The following is a 23359-nucleotide window of genomic DNA, read 5'->3' as shown; positions in this document are numbered from 1 at the left end:
ATCCACCTGCAACACCACTTTCGAGGAATTGTGTACCTGCATGCCTAGATTCCTCTGCTCTACAACACTCCCCAGAGCTCTACCATTCACTGCCCTCGTTAGACTTCTCAAAATGCAACACCTCACATTTCTCTGCAGTAAATTTTCTGCATCCTTTATGCAGATATCATATTTATGCAGATATCATATTTGTGCAGTCATCAGACTTGTATTTCTCTGCATCATTTCTCTGCATCCTTTTCAAAGATGTCGCCAGGACTAGAGGGTGTGAACTGCAGGGAGAGGTTGAGTAGGCTGGTGACTATTCCATGGAGCGCAGGAGGGTAAGGGGTGAACTTATAGAGGTGTATAAAATCATGAGTGGAATAGATCGGGTAGATGTACAGAGTCTCTTGCCCAGAGTAGTGAATCGAGGACCAGAGGACATAGGTTTAAGATGAAGGGGAAAAGATTTAATAGGAATCTGAGGGGTAACTTTTTTACACAATAGGTGGTGGGTGTATGGAACGTTGCCAGAGGAGGTAGTTGGGGCAGGGACTATCGCAACATTTTAGCAACAATTAGACATGGATAGGACAGGTTTGGAGGGATATGGACCAAATGCAGGCAGGTGGGACGAGTGTAGCTGGGATATGTTGGCTGGTGTGGGCAAATCTGCCGAAGGACCTGTTTCCACACTGTATCACTCTATGACTAACCATCCCTCCGCCCACCTGGCCAATCGATCCAGATCCTGCTGCAATCGTTCACAACCATCTTCATTATCTGTAAAACCACCCACTTTTGTATCATCTGCAACTTGCTAATCTTGCCCTGTGTGTTCTCATCCAAATCATTGATGTAGATGACAAACAGTAACGGGCCCAGACCCTGAGGCACACCACTAGTCACAGGCCTCCAGTCTGAGAAGCAACCTTCCACCATCACCCTCTGCTTCATTCCATGGAGCCAATTTTCTACCATTCAGCTATCTCTCCTTGGATCCCATGGGATCTAACCTTCCAGAGCAGCCTGCCATGCAGAACATTGTTGAACGCCTTACTGGTCCATGTACACAACATCTACAGCCCTGCCCTCATCAACCTTTTTGGTCACCTCTTTGAAAAAAACCCCTCAGATTCGTGGACATGACCTCCCACGTACAAAACCATGCTGACTCTCCTTAATCAGCCCCGCGTCCATCCAAATACATGTTTATCTTATCCGTCAGCAGCTCTCCGAACACAGATGTCAGGCTCCCTGGTCCGTAGTTCCCAGGCATTTCCCTGCAGCCCTTCCTGAATAGAGGCACAACATTTGCCACCTCCAGTCTTCCAGCATCTCATCTGTTTTCAATGACAGCTCATAAATCTCACCCACTCTCTCTCTGGTTGCCCTTTATGTACTTCTGATATTTCTTACGATTATCCTCGATGCTATCTGCCAGAACTATCTCCTGTCCCCTTTTTGCCTTCCTGGTTTCCTTTTAAAGATTGCTCCTTGGTTCCCAAAACTCCTCCAGGGACACACTTGCTCCCAGCTGCTTATACCTACCTTGGTAAAGCAGCCTGCTGTTTCTATTGGCATGCACCCAGTTCCCCGCTATTATCATCCACAGCATCAGACCCTTCCTACTCCAACCTTCTTGATGGCACAGGAACACCTGCCAACACACAATAGACAACAGACAATAGGTGCAGGAGGAGGCCATTCAGCCCTGCGTGCCAGCACCGTCATTCACTGTGATCATGGCTGATCATCCACAATCAGTACCCCGTTCCTGCCTTCTCCCCATATCCCCTGACTCCGCTATCTTTAAGAGCTCTATCTAACTCTCTCTTGAAAGCATCCAGAGAATTGGCCTCCACTGCCTTCTGAGGCAGAGAATTCCACATATTCACAACTCTCTGGGTGAAAAAGATTTTTGCTCACCTCTGTTCTAAATGGCCTACCCTTATTCGTAAACTGTGGCCCCTGGTTCTGGACTCCCCCAACATCGGGAACATGTTTCCTGCCTCTAGCATGTCCAATCCCTTAATAATTTTATACTTTTCGATAAGATCCCCTCTAATCCTTCTAAATTCCTGAGTATACAAGCCCAGTTGCTCCAGTCTTTCAACGAATGACAACATATGACCTCTTCGCTCCCAAAGATTGTGCGAGCACACTAAACAGACACTTGGACAAGTACATGGATAGGATCGGTAGAGGAATATGAAGCACATGTGGGCAGGTGGGACTAGCGTAGATGGAGGTACTTGGCCTGCATTGGCACGTTGGGCCAAAAGGCCAGTTCCCATGCTGTGTGACTGTATGCCCCAATGACCAAGACAAAGTCAACAGGCCAATCTCCCTCATCACACCCCCAATCAGGAGAACCAAACACGACTCACTTCAGCAAGCTCGTCAAACTGCCCAAAGAGTTCATCAAGCAAATGGACCAGTTCATGTGGCGTCAGCATGATCGATAAGTTAGTGAAACCCTTGATATCTGCAAATATGATACTGGAGAGAAACAGGTTGTTGGTTATAACCTTTCATGATTCCCACTCACTCCCACACTTCAGTCCTGATCCAGCTCCCACACTCTTGCCCCGCTCTCATTCCCACACTCCTGTCCCCCTCCCGTTCCCACTCCCACTCCTGCCCTGTTCCCATTCCCATAAGGTCATAAGGGACAGGAGTAGAATTAGGCCATTCAGCCTATCATGTCTACTCCGCTATTCAATCATGGCTGATCTATCTCTCCCTCCTAACCCCATTCTCCTGCCTTCTCCCCATAACCTCTGACACCCGCACTAATCAAGAATCTATCTATCTCTGCCTTAAATATATCCACAGACTTGGCCTCCACAACCTTCTGTGGCAAAGAATCCCACAGACTGAAGAAATTTTTCATCTCCTTTAATTTTAGGGTATGACCTCTAGTCCTAGACTCTCCCACTAGTGGAAACATCCTCTCCACATCCACTCTATCCAGGCCTTTCACTAGTCTCTATGTTTCAATGAGGTCCCCTCTCATCCTTCTAAACTCCAGCGAGTACAGGCCCAGTGCCGACAAACGCTCATCATAGGTTAACCCACTCATTCCTGGGATCATTCTTGTAAACCTCCTCTGGACCCTCTCCAGAGCCAGCACATCCTTCCTCAGATATGGGGCCCAAAATTGCTCACAATATTCCAAATACGGCCTGACCAGAGCCTCAAAATTACATCCCTGTTTGTGTATACAAGCCCTCTTGAAATAAAACATTGAGTTTGCTTTCTTTACTACAAATTAGACTTGCTGATTAACGTTTTGGGAATCCTGCACCAGCATTCCCAAGTCCCTTTGCACCTCCGATTTCTGAATTCTCTCCCCATTTAGAAAATAGTCTTCGCCTTTATTCCTACGACCATACTTTGCTACACTATATTCCATCTGCCACTTCTCTGCCCACTCTCCCAACCTGTCCAAGCCCTTCTGCAGAGTCCCTGCTTTCTCTACACTACCTGCCCCTCCGCCTATTTTTGTATCATCCACAAACTTGGCCACAAAGCCTTCAATCCCCTCGTCCAAATCATTAATATACAACGTGAAGAACAGCGGCCCCAGCACTGAGCCCTGCGGAACTCCGCTAGTCACTGGCAGGCAACCAGAAACACCCCCTTTATTGCCACCCTTTGCCTTCTGCCATCCAGCCAACCCGCTATCCATGCCAGTATCTGCCCTTTGATACCGTGGCCTCTCATCTTCCTGAGCAGCCTCACGTGTGGCACCTCATCAAAGGCTTTCTGAAAATCTAGATATACAACATTTACTGACTCTCCTTTGTCTGTCCTGCTATTTACTTCTTCAAAGAATTCCAGCAAATTGCCAAGCAAGACCTCCCCTTCACAAAGCCATGCTGACTTTGGCCTATTTTATCGTGAACTTCTAAGTACTCCGTAAGCTCATCCTTTATAATGGACTCTAAAGTCCTACCAGCTACTGAAGTCAGACTAACCGGCCTACAGTTCCCACTATCCTGCCTTGCTCCCTTCTTGTGCAGTGGGGTAATATTGGCAATTTTCCACTTATCTGGAACCACTCCTGACTCTAGTGATTCCTGAAATATCACTGCCAATGCCTCCACAATCTCTAAAGCCACCTATTTCAGAACCCTAGGGTGCAGTCCATCCGGCCCAGGTGACTTATCCACCTTCAGCCCTTTCAGCTTCCCAAGCACCTTCTCCCCAGTAATAGCCACTCCATTAACCCACCCCCTGACTCTCTTGAATTTCAGGCACGTTGCTGGTGTCTTCCACTGTGAAGACTGATGCAAAAAAGTTATTCAATTCCTCTGCCATTTCTTTATTGCCCATTATCACTTCTCCTGCATCATTCTCCAGCGGTCTAACTTCCACTCTTGCCTCTTTCATGCTCTTTATATAACTGAAGAAGCTCTTGCTATCCTCTTTTATATTATTGGTCAGAAAGTATTTCATCTTTTCTCCCCGTATTGCCATTTTAATTACCTTCTGTTGTTATTTAAAAGCTTCCCAATCCTCTGGCTTCCCACTAATCTTTGCAATGTTATATGCCTTCTCTTTTAGTTTTATACTGCCCTTGACTTCCCTTGTCAGCCACGGTCGCCTCATTCTCCCCCTAGAATCTTTCTTCCTCTTTGAACTGATCCTGCATCTTCCGGATTATTCTCAGAAATTCCTGCCATTGCTATTCCACCATCATTCCTGCTAGGGTACCTTTCCAGTCAACTCTGGCCAGCTCCCCCATCATGCCTCTGTAGTGCCCTTTGCCCAGCTACAATACTGACACTTCTGATTTCACCTTCTCCCTCTCAAATTGCAGATTAAAACTTATCATATTGTGGTCGCTACCTCCTAATGGTTTCTCTACCTTGAGCTCCCTTATCAAATCCGATTCATTACACATCACTAAATCCAGAATTGCCTTCTCCCTGGCAGGCTCCAGTACAAGCTGCTCCAAGAATCCATCTCGGAGGCACTCTACAAATTCCCTTTCTTGGGGTCCATTACCAACCTGATTTTCCCAGTCTACCTGCATATTGAAATCTCCCATAACCACTGTAACATTGCCTTTCTTACATGCTGATTGTATCTCCTGATGTAACTTGTATCTTATATCCGGGCTACTGTTTGGAGGCCTGTAAATAACTCCTATTAGGGTCTTTTTTACCCGTACAGTTTCTCAGCTCTATCCACAATGACTACATCTTCTCTTTCTTTTTCACCCCTAGCTAAGGACTGAATTTCATTCCTAATCGACAGAGCCACCCCACCCCCTCTGCCCACCTGTCTGTCTTTCCAATAGGACGTATAACCCTGAATATTCAGCTCCAATCCTCTTGTAGCCACGTCACTGTAATTCCCACAACATCATACCTACCAATCTCTAACTGTGCTACAAGTTCATCCACTATGTTTCTTATACTACGCGCATTCAAATACAATACCTGTAAATCGTTATTCACCACCCCTCCTCTCACACCGGTCCCGACTTTACCCGACCTCACTCTCTTGTCCATTCTTGAACTTCCCGTCCCATTAATTTGGGAGACGTCTGTAACATTTCATGCACTCTCTTTCCCCTTAACTCCACCCTTACACTTCCACTTTGCTGACCCCACCCCCCACATCCCACTCTCCTGCCCCACTCCCATTCCCACTCCTACCCCGCCCCCATTCCCACTCCCACACTCCTTCCCTGCTACTAATACCACCGCTGCCCAGCTCCCATTCCCACACTCCTGTGCCATTCCCATTCCCACTCCCACACTCCTGCCAATGCTCCCATTCCTGCAATCCTGCCCTGCTCCCATTCTCACACTCCTACCCTGCTCCCATTCCCACTCCTGCTCAGTTCCTATTGCCATAAGGTCATAAGGGATAGGTTTAAGAATAAGGGGTAGGCCATTTAGAACGGAGATGAGGAAGAACTTTTTCAGTCAGAGAGTGGTGAAGGTGTAGAATTCTCTGCCTCAGAAGGCAGTGGAGGCCAGTTCGTTGGATGCTTTCAAGAGAGAGCTGGATAGAGCTCTTAAGGATGGCGGAGTGAGGGGGTATGGGGAGAAGGCAGGAACGGGGTACTGATTGAGAGTGATCAGCCATGATCGCATTGAATGGCGGTGCTGGCTCGAAGGGCTGAATGGCCTACTCCTGCACCTATTGTCTATTGTCTATAGGAGTACAATTAGGCCATTCGGCCCATCAAGTTTACTCCGCCATTCAATCATGGCTGATCTATCTCTTCCTCCTAGCCCCATTCTCCTGCCTTCTCCCCATAACCCCTGACACCCGCACTAATCAAGAATCTATCTATCTCTGCCTTGAAAATATCCACTGACTTGGCCTCCACAGCCTTCTGTGGCAATGAATTCCACAGATTCACCACCCTCTGACTAAGGAAATTTCTCCTCATCTCCTTTAATTCTGACGCTATGACCCTAGACACTCCCGCTAGTGTAAACATCCTCTCCACATCCACTCTATCCAGGCCTTTCACTATTCTGTATGTTTCAATGAGGTCCCCCCTCATTCTTCTAAACTCCAGCGAGAACAGGCCCAGTGCCGACAAACGCTCATCATAGGTTAACCCACTCATTCCTGGGATCATTCTTGTAAACCTCCTCTGGACCCTCTCCAGAGCCAGCACATCCTTCCTCAGATATGGGGCCCAAAATTGCTCACAATATTCCAAATGTGGCCTGACCAGCGCCTTATAGAACCTCAACATTACATCCCTGTTTGTGTATACAAGCCCTCTTGAAATAAATGAGTTTGCTTTCTTTACCACTGATTCGACTTGCAGATTAACGTTTTGGGAATCCTGCACCAGCACTCCCAAGTCCCTTTGCACCTCCGATTTCTGGATTCTCTCCTCATTTAGAAAATAGTCTACGCCTTTATTCCTACAACCAAAATGCATGACTCCACACGTTGCTACACTATATTCCATCTGCCACTTCTCTGCCCACTCTCCCAACCTGCCCGTCCTTCTGCAGAGTCCCTGCTTTCTCTACACTACCTGCCACTCCACATATGTTCGTATCATCTGCAAACTTTGCCGCAAAGCCTTCAATCCCTTCGTCCAAATCATTAATATACAACGTGGCCCCAGTGGCCCCAGCACCGAGCCCTGCGGAACTCCACTAGTCACTGGCAGCCAAACAGAAAAAGCCCCCTTTATTGCCACTCTTTGTCTTCTGCCATCCAGCCAACCCGCTACCCATGCCAGTATCTGCCCTTTGATACCGTGGGCTCACATCTTCCTTAGCAGCCTCACTTGTGGCACCTTATCAAAGGCTTTCTGAAAATCTACGTAAACAGCATCTACTGACTCTCCTTTGTCTGTCCTGCTATTTACTTCTTCAAAGAATTCCAGCAAATTCATCAGGCAAGACCTCCCCTTCACAAAGCCATGCTGACTTTGGCCTATTTTATCGTGAACGTCTAAGTACTCCGTAACCTCATCCTTTATAATGGACTCTAAAATCCTGCCTTGCTCCCTTGCTCCACTATCCTGCCTTGCTCCCTTCTTGTGCAGTGGGGTAATATTGGCAATTTTCCACTTATCTGGAACCACTCCTGACTCTAGTGATTCCTGAAATATCACTGCCAATGCCTCCACAATCTCTAAAGCCACCTCTTTCAGAACCCTAGGGTGCAGTCCATCCGGCCCAGGTGACTTATCCACCTTCAGCCCTTTCAGCTTCCCAAGCACCTTCTCCCCAGTAATAGCCACTCCATTAACCCACCCCCTGACTCTCTTGAATTTCAGGCACGTTGCTGGTGTCTTCCACTGTGAAGGCCGATGCAAAAAAGTTATTCAATTCCTCTGCCATTTCTTTATTCCCCATTATCACTTCTCCTGCATCATTCTCCAGCGGTCCAATGTCCACTCTTGCCCCTTTCTTGCTCTTTGTATAACTCTTTCTATAACTCATTATATACAATCCTGCCCCGCTCCCATTCCCACACTCCAGCCCCGCTCCCATTCCCACACTCCAGCTCCTCCAGTCCATCCCCACTCCCATTCACTCTCCCACACATCAATGATTTGGATGAGAACATGCAGGGCAAGATTAGCAAGTGGGTGGTTTTGCCGAAAGGGAAGATGGTTTGTGAACGATTGCAGCACGATCTGGATCGATTGGCCAGGTGGACTGAGGTATGGTTGATGGAATTTAATACAGAGAAATGTAAGGTGTTGCATTTTGGCAAGTCTAACATGGGCAGGACCTACACAGTGAATGTTAGGGCTCTGGGGAGTGTTGTTGAGCAGATGGCTACCAGAGTGCTCCCTGAAGGTGGAGTCGCATGTAGTTTGGGCGGTCAAGAAAATGTTTGGCACATTGGCTTCATCAGCCCGAGTACTGAGCTGAGTATAGAAGTTGGGAGGTCATGTTGCAGTTGTATAAGATGTTGGTGAGACCGCATTTAGAGCATTGTGTTCAGTTCTGGGCACCATGTTATAGGAAAGATGTTATCAAGCTGGAAAGGGTACAGAGAAGATTTACGAGGATGTTGCCAGGACTAGAGGGTGTGAGCTATAGGGAGAGGTTGAGTAGGCTGGGTCTCTATTCCATGGAGCGCAGGAGGATGAGGGGAGATCTTATAGTGTATAAGATCATGAGAGGAATAGATCAGGTAGATGCAAAAAGTCTCTTGCCCAGAGTCGGTGAATTGAGAACCAGTGAACATAGGTTTAAGGTGAAGGGGGAAAGATTTACTATGAATCTGAGGGGTAACCTTTTCACACAGAGGGCGGTGGGTGTATGGAACAAGCTGCCAGAGGAGGTAGTCGAGGCTGGGAGTATCCCATCGTTTAAGAAGCAGTTAGACAGGTACATGGATAGGACAGGTTTGCAGGGATGTGGACCAAATGCTGGCAGATGGGACTAGTGTAGCTGGGACATTGTTGGCCAGTGTGGGCAAGTTGGGCCGAAGGGCCTGTTTCCACACTGTATCACTCTATGACTCCTGCCCCGCTCCCATTCCCACACTCCTGCCTTTGTCCCATACCCATTCACACACTCCTGCCCATTTCCCATCTCCACTCCCACATTCCTGCCCACCTCCAGCACCCATCACGTAACGTGCCTGAGATTCAAGAGAGTCAGGGGGTGGGTTAGTGGAGTGGCTATTACTGGGGAGAAGATGTTTAGGAAGCTGAAAGGGCTGAAGGTGGATAAGTCACCTGGACCGGATGGACTGCAGCCTAGGGTTCTGAAAGAGGTGGCTTTAGAGATTGTGGAGGCATTGGCAGTGATATTTCAGGAATCACAGGAATTTCAGGAGTCAGGAGTGGTCCCAGATAAGTGGAAAATAGGAGGATGAGAGCGGATCTTATAGAAATGTATAAAATTATAAAAGGACTGGACAAGCTAGATGCAGGAAAAATGTCCCTAGTGTTGGGGGAGTCCAGAACCAGGGGCCACAGTCTAAGAATAAAGGGGAGGCCATTTAAAACTGAAATGAGAAAAAACTTTTTCACCCAGAGTGTGTGAATTTGTGGAATTCTCTGCCACAGAAGGCAGTGGAGGCCAATTCACTGGATGAATTTAAGAGAGAGTTAGATAGAGCTCTGGGGGCTAGTGGAATCAAGGGAGAAGGCAGGCACGGGTTACTGATTGTGGATGATCAGCCATGATCACAATGAATGGCGGTGCTGGCTCGAAGAGCCGAATGGTCTCCTCCTACACCTATTTTCTATGTTTCTAAATTTGCCAATATTACCCCACTGCACAAAAAGGGAGCAATGCAGAACAGTGGGAACTGTGGGCCGGTTAGTCTGACTTCGGTGGTTGGTAGGATTTTAGATTCTGTTAGCAAGATGAGGTAACAGAGTACATAGAAGTTCACGATAAAATAGGCCAAAGGCAGCATGGCTTTGTGAAGGGGAGGTCTTGCCTGACAAATTTGCTGGAATTATTTCCCATTCCCACTCCGACACCCCTACTCCATTCCCACTCCGACACCCCTACTCCATTCCCAATCCGACACTTCTGCCCACTCCCAATCCCACACTATTGCCCCGCTCCCATTTCAATAGACAATAGACAATTGTCTATTCGGAGGCCATTCGGCCCTTCGAGCCAGCACCGCCATTCAATGTGATCATGGCTGATCATTCTCAATCAGTACCCTGTTCCTGCCTTCTCCCCATACCCCCTGACTCCGCTATCCTTAAGAGCTCTATCTAGATCTCTCTTGAAAGCGTCCAGAGAATTGGCCTCCACTGCCTTCTGAGGCAAAGAATTCCACAGATTTACAACTCTCTGACTGAAAAAGTTTTTCCTCATCTCCGTTCTAAATGGCCTACCCCTTATTCTTAAACAACTGCCACGCTCCCATTCAGCATGGCTCTGTGAAGGGGAGGTCTTGCTTGCCACATTGGTTGGAATTATTTGAAGAATTAAATAGCAGGACAGACAAAGGAGAGTCGGTATTCTCAGTACCTCAAGAGCTGTTTACTTAGATTGTCAGAAAGCCTTTGATGAGGTGCCACACGTGAGGCTGCTCAGGAAGATGAGAGGCCACGGTATCAAAGGGCAGATACTGGCGTGGACAGCAGGTTGGCTGGATGGCAGAAGACAAAGAGTGGCAATAAAGGGGGGTGTTTCTGCTTGGCTGCCAGTGACTAGCGGAGTTCCGCAGGGCTCGGTGCTGGGGCCACTGCTCTTCACGTTGTATATTAATGATTTGGACGAGGGGATTGAAGGCTTTGTGGCCAAGTTTGTGGATGATACGGAAATAGATGATGGGGCAGGTAGTGTAGAGAAAGCAGGGACTCTGCAGAAGGGCTTGGGCAGGTTGGGAGAGTGGGCAGAGAAGTGGCAGATGGAATATAGTGTAGCAAAGTGTGGAGTCATGCATTTTTTTAAATTATTTTTTAAATATTATTTTTATTGCTTTTTCGAATGGCATGCAAAAACATTTAACATTATATAATATAACATAACATAACAAGGCACATCAACAGCAAGGTCACTTTTAGGCACCTGAAGGCACTTTAAATATAAAGAAAGTAAGGCACGTTTCTGCTATAGTACATGTTTATATATATATATATAAACTGCATTTTGGTAGGAATAAAGACGTAGACTATTTTCTAAATGGGGAGAGAATCCAGAAATCGGAGGTGCAAAGGGACTTGGGAATGCTGGTACAGGATTCCAAAAAAGTTAATCTGCAAGTCGAATCGGTAGTAAAGAGAGCAAACTCAATGCTAGCATTTATTTCGAGAGGGCTTGTATACACAAACAGGGATGTAATGTTGAGGCTCTACAAGGCGCTGGTCAGGCCGCATTTGGAATATTGTGAGCAATTTTGGGCCCCGTATCTGAGGATGTGCTGGCTCTGGAGAGGGTCCAGAGGAGGTTTACAAGAATGATCCCAGGAATGAGTGGGTTAACCTATGATGAGCGTTTGATGGCACAGGGCCTGTACTCGCTGGAGTTTAGAAGAATGAGAGGGGGACCTCATTGAAACATAGAGACAAGTGAAAGGCTTGGATAGAGTGGATGTGGAGAGGATGTTTCCACTAGTGGGAGAGTCTAGGACTAGAGGTCTTTAGTCAGAGGGTGGTGAATCTGTGGGATTCTATTAGTACAGGTGTCAGGGGTTATGGGGAGAAGGGAGAGATAGATCAGCCATGAATGAATGGCAGAGTAGACTTGATGGGCCGAATGGCCTAATTCCACTCTTATCACTTATGACATTATGGCCATTCCCACACTCTTGCCCGGCTCCCATTCCCATACTACTGCCCGCCCCCATTCCTACACTCCTGCTCAGATCCCATTCTCATACCCCTGCCCCACACCCATTCCCAATCTCCTGCCCCACACCCATTCCCAATCTCCTGCCCCCTTCCATTCCCACAATCCTGCCACTGTCCCAATTCCACTCAAACACTCCTGCCCCACTCACGCTCTCCTGCCCCACTCTGATTCCCACATTCCTGCCCCGCTCCCATTCCCACTCTCCTGTCCCGCTCCCATTCCCACACACCTGCCTTCCTCCCACTCCCACACTACCACATTTCCAAACTTCAGCCTATTTCCGATTCCCAATTGCCACACTCCTGCCCCGTTCACAATCCCACAGTCCTTCCCGTACCCAATCCCACTCCCACATTTCTGCCCCGCTCCAATTGCCATTCCAATCCACCTGCCCCGTTCCCATTCCCACACATCTACCCCGCTCCCTCTCCTGCCCCACTACAGATCCCACATTCCTTCCCTGCTCCCACTTCCACACTCCTGTCCCGCTCCCAAACCCACACTCCTGCCACACCCATTCCTATTCCCGCACACTTGTCCCACTACATTTCCTACATTCCCGCCCCGCTCCCATTCCCACAATACTGCCCCTCTCCAAATCCCACTGCAACTCTACGGCCCCATTCCCATTTCCATACTCCTGTCCCACTCGCATTCCAAAACTCCAGCCCCGCTCCCCTTTCCAAACTCCTGCCCCTCTCTGATTCCCATTCCCACACTCCAGCCCCGCTCCCCTTCCCTTTCCCATTCTCCTACCCAAGTCCTATCCATACACTCCTGCCCCGCCCTTCTGCCCTGCTAACATTCCCAGAAACCTACCCCGCTCCGATTCACACAATCCTGCCATGCTCCCATTCCCACATTGCTGTCCCATTCCCATTCGCAAATTCCTTACCCGCTCCCACACTCCTGCCCCTCTCCCATTCTCATTCCCCTGCCCCCACATCTATTCCTGCATTGCTTCCCCTCTCCCATTCCCACACCGCTGCCACATTCCGATTGACATTCCCACGCTCCTGCCCCGTTCCCGCACCCACTCCCACACTCCTGCCTCGCTCCCATTCCTGCACCCTTGACCCATTCCCATTTCCACTCCCACACTCCTGCCTCACTCCCATTCCCAAACTACTGTCCCGCTCCCAGTCCACCATTGCTCCCCCGCTCCCTGTCCCACACTCCTGCCCCGCTCCCATTCCCACTTCTCCTACTACCCTCTGCTCCACTAACATTTCCACACTCCTGCCCCTCTCCCATTCCCACTCTCCTGCCCTGCTCCCATTCCCACACTTCTGCAGCGCTATCATTCCCACTCCTGGTTCGTTCCCATTCCCACACTCCTGTCCCTCTCCCATTCATATTCCCGCTCACTCCCCCACACTCCTGCCGTGCTCCCATTTCCAAACACCTGCTCCACTCCCTTTCCCATCCCCACTCCCCAGCCCCGTTTACATTCCCTTCCATGCCCCGTTCCCAATCCCACACCCACACCCCTGCGCCACTCCCATTCCCACACTCCAAACCTGTTCCCATTTCCACAATCCTTTCCAATTCCTATTCCCACACTCCTACCCCTCTCCCTATCCCACACACCTGCACAATTCCATTTCCCACACTCCTGCCCTGCCCCATTCCCATTTCCACCCACACGCCCCCCCCCCCATTACCATTTCTACTCTCACACTCCTGCCCGGCTCCCATTCCCACACTCCTGCCCGGCTCCCATTCCCACACTCCTGCCCGTCCCCCATTCCCACACTCCTGCCCCGTTCCCACTCCCCTGTGCCGCTCCCATTCCCACTCTCCTGCCTCGCAACCTTTCCCACTCTGTTATCCCGCTCCCATTCCCACCCCCGCATTCCTTCCCCATTCCCATTTCCAGTCCCACACTCCTGCCCCGCTCCCAATCCCACTCCCACACTCCTGCCCTGCTCCCAATCCCACACTCCTTCCCCGCTCCCACACTCCTGCCCTGCTCCCAATCCCACATTCCTTCCCCGTTCCCATTTCCAGTCCCAGTCCTGCCCCGCTCCCAATCCCACTCCCACGCTCCTGCCCCGCTCCCATTCTCACTCCCACACTCCTTCCCCATTCCCATTTCCAGTCCCACACTCCTGCCCCGCTCCCAATCCCACTCCCACACTCCTGCCCCGCTCCCAATCCCACTCCCACACTCCTGCCCTGCTCCCACTCCCAATTTCCTTCCCCGCTCCCACACTCCTGCCCTGCTCCCAATCCCACACTCCTTCCCCGCTCCCATTTCCAGTCCCACACTCCTGCCCCGCTCCCACTCCCACACTCCTGCCCCGCTCCCATTCTCACTCCCACACTCCTGCCCCATTCCCATTTCCACTCCTACATTCCTACCATGCTCTGGCTCCCATTTTCACACTCCAGTCCTGCTACCAGTCCAACACTCCTGCTTCGCACCCATTCCCACATTCCTACCCCTTTCCCATTCCCACAATGCTGACCTGCTCACGTTCCCACACTGCTGCCCCACACTCCTGCACTATTCCTACTTCCCCTCCCACACCACTGCCCCCCCATTCCCACTCTCCTGTCCCATTCCCAATACTACACTCCTGTCCCGCTTCCATTCCCACTACTGACCTGCGCCCATTCCCACAAACCTACCCTGCTCCCACTCCCACACTCCTACCGTGCTGCCTCCCCACACTCCTGCCCCTCACCCAATCCCTCTCCCACACTCCTGCCCCTCACCAATCCCTCTCCCACTCCCTTTCCCATACTTCTGCCCTCTCCCAATCCAACTCCCACATGCCTGCCCGGCTTCCATCCCACCTTACTCCCATCCCCACATCCGGAACAGGGACTGTTCGACGTACCCGACAAAGAGGCAGGCATAGCGTAGGTATGGGTCTACTAACACTCTCCTCCGCCTAGCAGAGCTGGTCCTTACCCGTAACAACCTCTCCTGTGACTCCTCCCACTTCCTCCAAACCACGAGTGTGTGAGTGGGAATGGGAGCACATTCCCACACTCCTGCCCCACTCCCATTCCCACACCTGCCCCACTCCCATTCCCACACCTGCCCCACTCCCATTCCCACACCTGCCCCATTCCCATTCTCATACTCTGGCCCCGCTCCCATTCCCAAGCCCCTGCCCTGCTCCCCAGACCTATATTGCTGACCTGCCCCCATTCCCACACTCCTACTCTGCTCCCATTCCCACATTCCTCCCCTGCTCCCATTCCCACACTCCTACTCTGCTCCCATTCCCACACTCCTACTCTACCCCCATTGCCACATTCCTCCCCTGCTCCCATTCCCACACTCCTACTCTGCCCCCATTCCCACACTCCTACTCTGCCCCCATTCCCACTCCTACTCTGCTCCCATTCCCACACTCCTACTCTGCCCCCATTCCCACACTCCTACTCTGCTCCCATTCCCACACTCCTACTCTACCCCCATTGCCACATTCCTCCCCTGTTCCCATTCCCACACTCCTACTCTGCCCCCATTCCCACACTCCTACTCTGCCCCCATTCCCACACTCCTACTCTGCCCCCATTCCCACACTCCTACTCTGCCCCCATTCCCACACTCCTACTCTGCCCCCATTCCCACTCCTACTCTGCTCCCATTCCCACACTCCTTCTCTGCCCCATTCCCACACTCCTACTCTGCTCCCATTCCCACACTCCTACTCTACCCCCATTGCCACATTCCTCCCCTGCTCCCATTGCCACACTACTACTCTGCCCCATTCCTGCCCCTCAATGCCATTGTCCACAGACTCACCTCACGTTAGGATATTCGTGGGCGTAGATCTTGTGTAAGCCTCCTTCCGTTCTCATATTTATAGCCATGTCACCAATTATCTCTTGCACCATAAACCGTGGGAGAACAGACAGTACCAACTTTTCCTTTATAAAACAAATAAAGGATGATTATGTGTCTACCTTCTGTCCAGAGATGCTGCCTGTCCCACTGAGTTACTCCAGCATTTTGTGTCTACCTTCAGTATGAAGAGATGGTTGGACAGGAGATATAGGGAAATCAAAAAAAGACACAAAAGGCTGAGTAACCTTTTGAGGAAGACCTCTGGAGGACATGGATAAGTGACCTTTCAGGCCGGGACTCATCTTTCGACTGCTTGTTGTGAGTAGGAGGGGCAGGACACAGCCTGGGAAGGGATACGCAGATAGGAGGGGGAATCCCAATCCCCGCCCCTTTCCACCTTCTACAGACACAGCTCCGTCCACAAATCCTCGTACACTCGCTTTCCATACCACCCCACCCCAGGTACTGTCCCCTGCAACTGCCCGAGACACAACACCTGTCTGTACCACCTCCATGGTGGGTGTGGGGGAACGGAGAGATGGTGGGAGTGGGGGAACGGAGAGATGGTGGGAGTGAGGGAACGGAGAGAAGGTGGGAGTGAGGGAATGGAGAGATGGTGGGAGTGAGGGAATGGAGAGAAGGTGGAAACGGAGAGATGGTGGGAGTGAGAGAGCGGAGAGATGGTGGGAGTGAGGGAAACGGAGAGAAGGTGGGAGTGAGGGAATGGAGAGATGGTGGGAGTGAGGGAATGGAGAGATGGTGGGAGTGAGGTAATGGAGAGAAGGTGGGAGTGAGGGAATGGAGAGATGGTGGGAGTGAGGGAATGGAGAGAAGGTGGAAACGGAGAGATGGTGGGAGTGAGAGAGCGGAGAGATGGTGGGTGTGGGTGAACGGAGACACAGTGGATGTGGGGGAATGGAGAGATGGTGGGAGTGAGGGAATGGAGAGAAGGTGGGAGTGAGGGAATGGAGAGAAGGTGGGAGTGAGGGAATGGAGAGAAGGTGGAAACGGAGAGATGGTGGGAGTGAGAGAGCGGAGAGATGGTGGGAGTGAGGGAAACGGAGAGAAGGTGGGAGTGAGGGAACGGAGAGATGGTGGGAGTGAGGGAACGGAGAGATGGTGGGAGTGAGGGAATGGAGAGATGGTGGGAGTGGGTGTGGGTGAACGGAGGCACAGTGGATGTGGGGGAACGGAGAGATGGGGGGAGTGAGGGAACGGAGAGATGGTGGGAGTGGGTGTGGGTGAACGGAGACACAGTGGATGTGGGGGAACGGAGAGATGGCGGGTCAAGGAAAAGTGGAAAATGATGTATTGTTTTAAAGGCAAATAGGGAGACACAGAAATGGTAAAGTCGTGGCCAGGGCAGAGAAAACACAGCAAGTGCAATGAATGAGATGTTGATCTGTAGCTGCCAATGTCCTTTGACCATGATATTACCTGTCTTTCATTTTCTTCCTCTAATTGCAGCCTGCCCTCAATACTTCTCCTGGTCTCCAGGAAAGCCAGTCGCTGTGCTCGGTCAGTGAGGTAACTGATATAGAGACTGCCTATGTTCATGGCGACCAGCAACAGTATTTTGAAAATGATCTGAAACGGAAAGACACCAGAATTTATTCTGGAAATGCTAGGACAGTGGCAGGTTTCTCAGTGTTGCTAAACTGCAGGCACATTAGATGTATGGCATATTGAGAGGGAAAGGGGCAAGAACATCTCCCATTGCCATTCAAATTTGAGAATATCAGCGAAGGGCAAAGGAGATTTACAGATGTATTTCAGAAGCTGACTTTCAGGTTAGTTTAGATTAGTTTAGTTTATTTATTATAGTCACGTGTACTGAGGTATAGTGAAAACTTCTATTTGCGAACTGTCTAGTCAAAGAAAAGACTATACATGATTGCAACACCTGTCCCTGTACCTCCCCCCTCGACTCTGTCCATGGAACCCGACAGCCCTTTCTGGTGAGGCAGAGGTTCACTTGCACCTCCTCCATCCTCATCCACTCTTCCAGGCGTGGACTCCTATATATTGGCATGACCAAGCGCCGGCTCGGCGATCGTTTCACTTAACACCTCTGCTCAGTCCACCTAGGCCTACGTGAACTCCCGATTGCTAAACACTTTAACTCCCCCTCCCATTCCCACACTGACCTTTCTGTCCTGGACCTCCTCCACTGTCAGAGTGAGGGCCAGCGCAAATTGGAGGAACAGCACCTCATATTTTGCTTGGGCAGCTTACACCCCAGCGGTATGAACATTGACTTCTTTAACTTCAAGTAGCCCTTGTTTTCCCTCTCTCCATCCTTCACCCACCCTAGTTCTCCCACTAGTTTCACTGTTCTCTAGATTACATTTTACCTTCTGCCAAGTTAACAATGAACCATTCTAAATTTCCTTATTATCGTCTACTTTGATCTGTCGTTTTCACACCATCCTCATCCATATCTCTGGACTCCCTCTCCCCTGACTTGCAGTCTGAAGAGGGATCTCGACCCAAAACGCCACCCATTCCTTCAATCCAGAGATGCTGCCTGTCCTGCTGAGTTGCTCCAGCATTTTGTGTCTTTCTTCGATGTAAACCAGCATCTGCAGTTCCATCCTACACAAGATTACAATCAAGCTATCCACAGTGCTCAGGTAAAGGATAAAGGGCACAACATTTAGTGCATACAGACCTGTGAGCACAAAGTTCCCTAAATGTGGCACCATGCTTACCTTCATATGCCAGGGCATAGAAGAGGTGGGACGTTATGTGACAATTTTACAAAACGCTGATTAGATCACATTTGGTGTACTGTATGCAGTTCTGAGCTCCACATTAGAGGAAAGATTCAAGTGTGTTGCAGAAAGTGCAGACAAGATTCATTAGGATTACCTGTATTAGTGAGCTATAGGTATGAGGAGAGATAGGCTGGGTTGGTTTTCACTGCAGCTGTGTAGCTGAGCCGACACCTGACAGAAATATGACTGGTAATTGATAGGGGCCTCGCCATCGACCCGCAATCAACGGTCAATGAGGGTAAGAGCAAGACAATGGGGACCCGGCAAGGGGGGAACCACCGTGGGGGACGGTGGGAGAACAGAGGGGGGCCCGGTGTGGGGGGGGGGGGCACTCTAGTTTTAGAATCCTCTGCCCAGGGGATAAGTCTGTGTTTGTTTGTTCGTTTGTTCGTGTGAAGGCACTGTACACACGGCAGCCAGCCAACAGTCGCTTGTCTTTTTCTTTTTGTTTTCACTTTTAATTTCAAGTTTTCGTGCACCTTGTGTGTTGTGACTGTCGGCAGACCAATTTCCCTCCGGGGATGAATAACGTTTGACCGTATCGCATTAATGTTTGAAGAACTGCTTGGGGGACCAACATGCAGGGAGTCGCCTAGCTTTGGCACCATCTTAGCAGCAGGTGGTTGAGGCAGGTGAAAAATGGTGTGGGCATCATGGTTAGTGCAGACATTGTGGACTGAAGAGCCCGTGCTTGTGCTATATTGTTCTATGTTCTACTATGTTTAAGAGGCATTTAGACAGACACTGAATTAGACTAGGCATAGAAGGATACGTTGTACTGCAGGCAAATAGGATCAGTGTACATGGACATAAAGGTCAGCATGAATTAAGCAGGCCACAAGGTCCGTTCTGCTTAGTAAGACTAGGATTCTAAGACCACCAGACTGGGATTGATTTTCTCAAAGCCTAGGAGAGAAATGTAGTCAGACTGGAGAGGATGTTGATGAGTGGGATGTTTCTCAAAGTGTGCTGGCCAGAGTTCTGGACATGCACGTGCCTGTAAGGGCAAGGCATGCAAATGTAAGGAAAATTGGATGATGAGGGAAATTGAGGCTTTGGTCAAGAGTGAGGCATGAGACAGGTATAGACAGCTGGGATCAAGTGTATCTTCGGAGCAGTTTTGGGAAATAAGGAGCAAGCTAAAAAAAATCATGGCAAAAAGGGGACTGGCAATAGCTTTGGTGGATAGCATTAAGGATAATCCCAAGAGATTTTATAAGATTTAGTATGAACAGAACTGAGGAATTGTAGGGGTAAAAATACCCTAATGGGAGTTATCTGCAGGCCCCCAAACAGTAGCCTCGACATAGGGTGCAAGTTGAATCAAGAGTTAAAATTGGCATGTCGCAAAGGTAATGCTACGGTGGTTCTGGGAGATTTCAACATGCAGGTAGACTGGGAAAATCAGCTTGGTAATGGACCCCAGGAAAGGGAGTTTGTAAAGTGCCCCCGTGATGGATTCTTAGAGCAGCTTGTACTGGAGCCTACCAGGGAGAAGGCAATTCTGGATTTAGTGTTGTGTAATGAACCTGATTTGATAAGGGAACTCAAGGTAAAGGAGTCATTAGGAGGTAGTGATCATAATATGTTAAGTTTTAATGTACAATTTGAGAGGGAAAAGGGAAAATCGGAAGTGTCAGTATTGCAGTTGAGCAAGGGGGACATGAGAGAGGAGCTGGCCAGAGTTGACTGGAAGAAGGCCCTAGCAGGGAAGATGGTGGAACAACAATGGCAGGTATTTCTAATACAGAAGGTGCAGGATCAGTTCATTCCAAAGAGGAAGAAAGATTCTAAGGGGAGTAAGAGGCAACCGTGGCTGACAAGGGAAGTCGAGGACAGTATAAAAATAAAAAAGAAGTATAACATAGTAAAGATGAGTGGGAAGCCAGAGGATTGGGACTCTTCTAAAGAGCAACAGAAGATAACTAAAAAAGCAATACGGGGAGAAAAGATGAGGTACGAGGGTAAACTAGCCAAGAATATAAAGAGGATAGTAAAAGCTTCTTTAGGTATGTGAAGAGGAAACAAATAGTTAAGGCAAATGTGGGTCCCTTGAAGACAGAAGCAGGGGAATTTATTATGGGAAACGAGGAAATGGCAGACGAGTTGAACAGGTACATTGGATCTGTCTTCACTAAGGAAGATACAAATAATCTCCCAGATGTTCTAGTGGACAGAGGTCCTAGGGTGACGGAGGAACTGAAGGAAATTCACACTAGGCAGGAAATGGTGTTGGGTAGACTGATGGGACTGAAGGCTGATAAATCCCCAGGACCTGATGGTCTGCATTCCAGGCTCCAGAGATTGTGGACGCATTGGTGATCATTTTCCAATGTTCTATAGATTCAGGATCAGTTCCTGTGGATTGGAGGGTAGCTAATGTTATTCCACGTTTTAAGAAAGGAGGGAGAGAGAAAACGGGAAATTATAGACCAGTTAGCCTGACATCGGTGGGGAAGATGCTAGAGTCAATTATAAAATAAGAAATTGCGGAACATTTGGATAGCGGTAACAGGATCGTTGATGGGGAAATCATGCTTGACTAATCTTCTGGATTATTTTGAGGATGTAACTAGGAAAATAGACAAGGGAGAGCCAGTGGATGTAGTGTACCTGGACTTTCAGAAAGCCTTTGATAAGGTCCCACATAGGAGATTAGTGGGTAAAATTAGAGCACATGGTATTGGGGGTAGGGCACTGACATGGATAGAAAATTGGTTGGCAGACAGGAAACAAAGAGTAGGGATTAATGGGTCCCTTTCAGAATGGCAGGCAGTGACTAGTGGGGTACTGCAAGGCTGGGACCGCAGCTATTTACAATATACATTAATGATGTAGATGAAGGGATTAAAAGTAACATTAGCAAATTTGCAGATGACACAAAGCTGGATGGTAGTGTGAACTGTGAGGAGGATGCTATGAGGATGCAGGGTGACTTGGACAGGTTGTGTAAGTGGGTGGATGCATGGCAGATGCAGTTTAATGTGGATAAGTGTGTGGTTATCTACTTTGGTGGTCAGAACAGGAAGGCACATTAATATCTGAATGGTGTGTCAAGTTAGGAAAAGGGGAAGTAGAACGAGATCTGGGTGTCCTAGTTCATCAGTGACTGAAAGTCAGCATGCAGGTACAGCAGGCAGTGAAGAAGGCCTTCATTACAGGAGGAGTTGAGTATAGGAGCAAAGAGGTCCTTCTGCAGTTGTACAGGGCCCTAGTGAGACCACACCTGGAGTACTGTGTGCAGTTTTGGTCTCCAAATTTAAGGAAGGATATTCTTGCTATTCAGGGCGTGCAGCGTAGGTTCACTAGGTTAATTCCTGGAATGGCGGGACTGTCATATGATGAAAGACTGGAGCGACTAGGCTTGTATACACTGGAATTTAGAAGGATGAGAGGGGATCTTATTGAAACATATAAGATTATTAAGGGATTGGACACGCTAGAGGCAGGAAACTGTTACCAAGGTTGGGGGAGTCCAGAATCAGGAGCCACAGTTTAAGAATAAGGGGAAAAAGGAGATGAGCAAAAACCTTTTTCACTCAGAGAGTTGTAAATCTGTGGAATTCTCTGCCTCCGAAGGCAGTGGAGGGCAATTCTCTGGATGCTTTCAAGAGAGAGTTAGATAGAGCTCTTAATGATAGTGGAGTCAGGGGGTATGGGGAGAAGGCAGGAACGGGGTACTGACTGTGGATGATCAGCCATGATCACATTGAATGGTTTGCTGGCTCAAAGGGCCGAATGGCCTCCTCCTGCACCTATTGTCTATTGTGTAAAGGGTAACCAGATAAAGAGTGGGATCCCGCAGGTTGACTCTGTATGGAGCCAAACGAGATGGACAAGGTCCACAATGAGTATTTCTCCTCTGTTTTTATCTTGGAGAACAAGGATGGAGGAACTTATGGCGGTCACTGTAAGTGTCTTGAGGGCAGTCAGTATTACTGTCAAGGAGGTACTGAAGGTCCTGAGCGAATCTGCTGGGTCTGATCAGATATATCCGAGGACACGGTGGGAAGCTAGAGAGGAAATTGCACGAGCCCTGGCTGAGATTTATGAATCGTCATTAAATATGTGAGCTACCAGAAGACTGGAGGGTGGCAAATGCTGTGCCTCTATTCATGAAGGGCTGCTGGTAAAAGGTTGGGAGCTACAGACCAATGAGCTTAACATCTGTGGTTGGAAAGTTACTATAGAGTATTCATGCATTTAGATGGATAAGGACTGATTGGGGATAGTCAGCATGGCGCTGTACGTGGGAGGTCATGCCTCACGAATCTGACTCAGTTTTATTAAGATGTGACCAAAAAGGTTGAAGACAGCATAACTGTAGACGTTGTATGTATGGATTTCAGCAAGGCGTTTGACAAGGTTGCGCACGGTCGGCTGCTCTGGAAGGTTGCATCCCATGGATCCAAGGAGCGATAGCAGAATTGGTAGAAAATTGGCTTCATGGAAGGAAGCAGAGGGTGATGGTGGTAGGTCGCTTTTCGAACTGGAGGCCTGTGACTAGTGGTGTACCTCAGGGTTCATTGCTGGGCCCATTGCTATTTGTTATCTGCATCAAGGATTTGGATGAGAACATACACGCATGATTAGCAAGTTTGCAGATGACACAAAGGTGATTGGCATTGCAGATAGTGAAGATGGTTGTTAAAAATTGCAGCAGGATCTGGATCGTTTGGCCAGGTGGCTGTGGAATGGATGATGGAATTTAATACAGAGAAATGTAAGGTGTTGCATTTAGGAAGATTAACGTGGGCAGAACCTATACAGTGAACAGTACAGCTGTAGGGGGTGCTGTACAACAGAGGGGTCTAGGAGTGCAGGTACATAGTTCGTTGAAAATGGCATCACAGTTTGATAAGGTGGTCAAAAACACCTTTGGCACTTTGGCCTTCATCATAGTATTGAGCGTAGAAGGTGGCATGTGATGGTGCCGTTATATAAAACGTTGACGAGGCCGCATTTGTTCAGTTCTGGGCTCCACATTATGGGAAAACGATTTCACACAG

General features: G+C 49.1%; 2 protein-coding genes across 2 annotated transcripts in view; both read right to left on the bottom strand.

Annotated features, from left to right (window-relative positions):
* The window catches only part of LOC144596869 (adenylate cyclase type 8-like), a 104584-nt gene extending 88985 nt beyond the window's left edge, over positions 1–15599 (bottom strand). The window contains exons 1-2 of the mRNA XM_078405733.1: positions 15532–15599; positions 2373–2484 (exon numbers count right to left, since the gene is read on the bottom strand). Of these exons, the coding sequence (XP_078261859.1) occupies positions 2373–2484; positions 15532–15599 (180 nt within the window). The remainder of the gene's footprint in view (positions 1–2372; positions 2485–15531) is intronic.
* The window catches only part of dnajc27 (DnaJ (Hsp40) homolog, subfamily C, member 27), a 36209-nt gene continuing 28386 nt past the window's right edge, over positions 15537–23359 (bottom strand). Inside the window, exons 8-9 of the mRNA XM_078404686.1 lie at positions 17011–17160; positions 15537–15656 (exon numbers count right to left, since the gene is read on the bottom strand). Of these exons, the coding sequence (XP_078260812.1) occupies positions 17127–17160 (34 nt within the window). The 3' untranslated portion in view covers positions 15537–15656; positions 17011–17126. The remainder of the gene's footprint in view (positions 15657–17010; positions 17161–23359) is intronic.

The sequence above is a fragment of the Rhinoraja longicauda genome, chromosome 9, assembly GCF_053455715.1.
Source record: "Rhinoraja longicauda isolate Sanriku21f chromosome 9, sRhiLon1.1, whole genome shotgun sequence".
Classification (NCBI taxonomy): Eukaryota; Metazoa; Chordata; class Chondrichthyes; order Rajiformes; family Arhynchobatidae; genus Rhinoraja; species Rhinoraja longicauda.
This window is presented reverse-complemented; position numbering and strand designations above follow the sequence as displayed.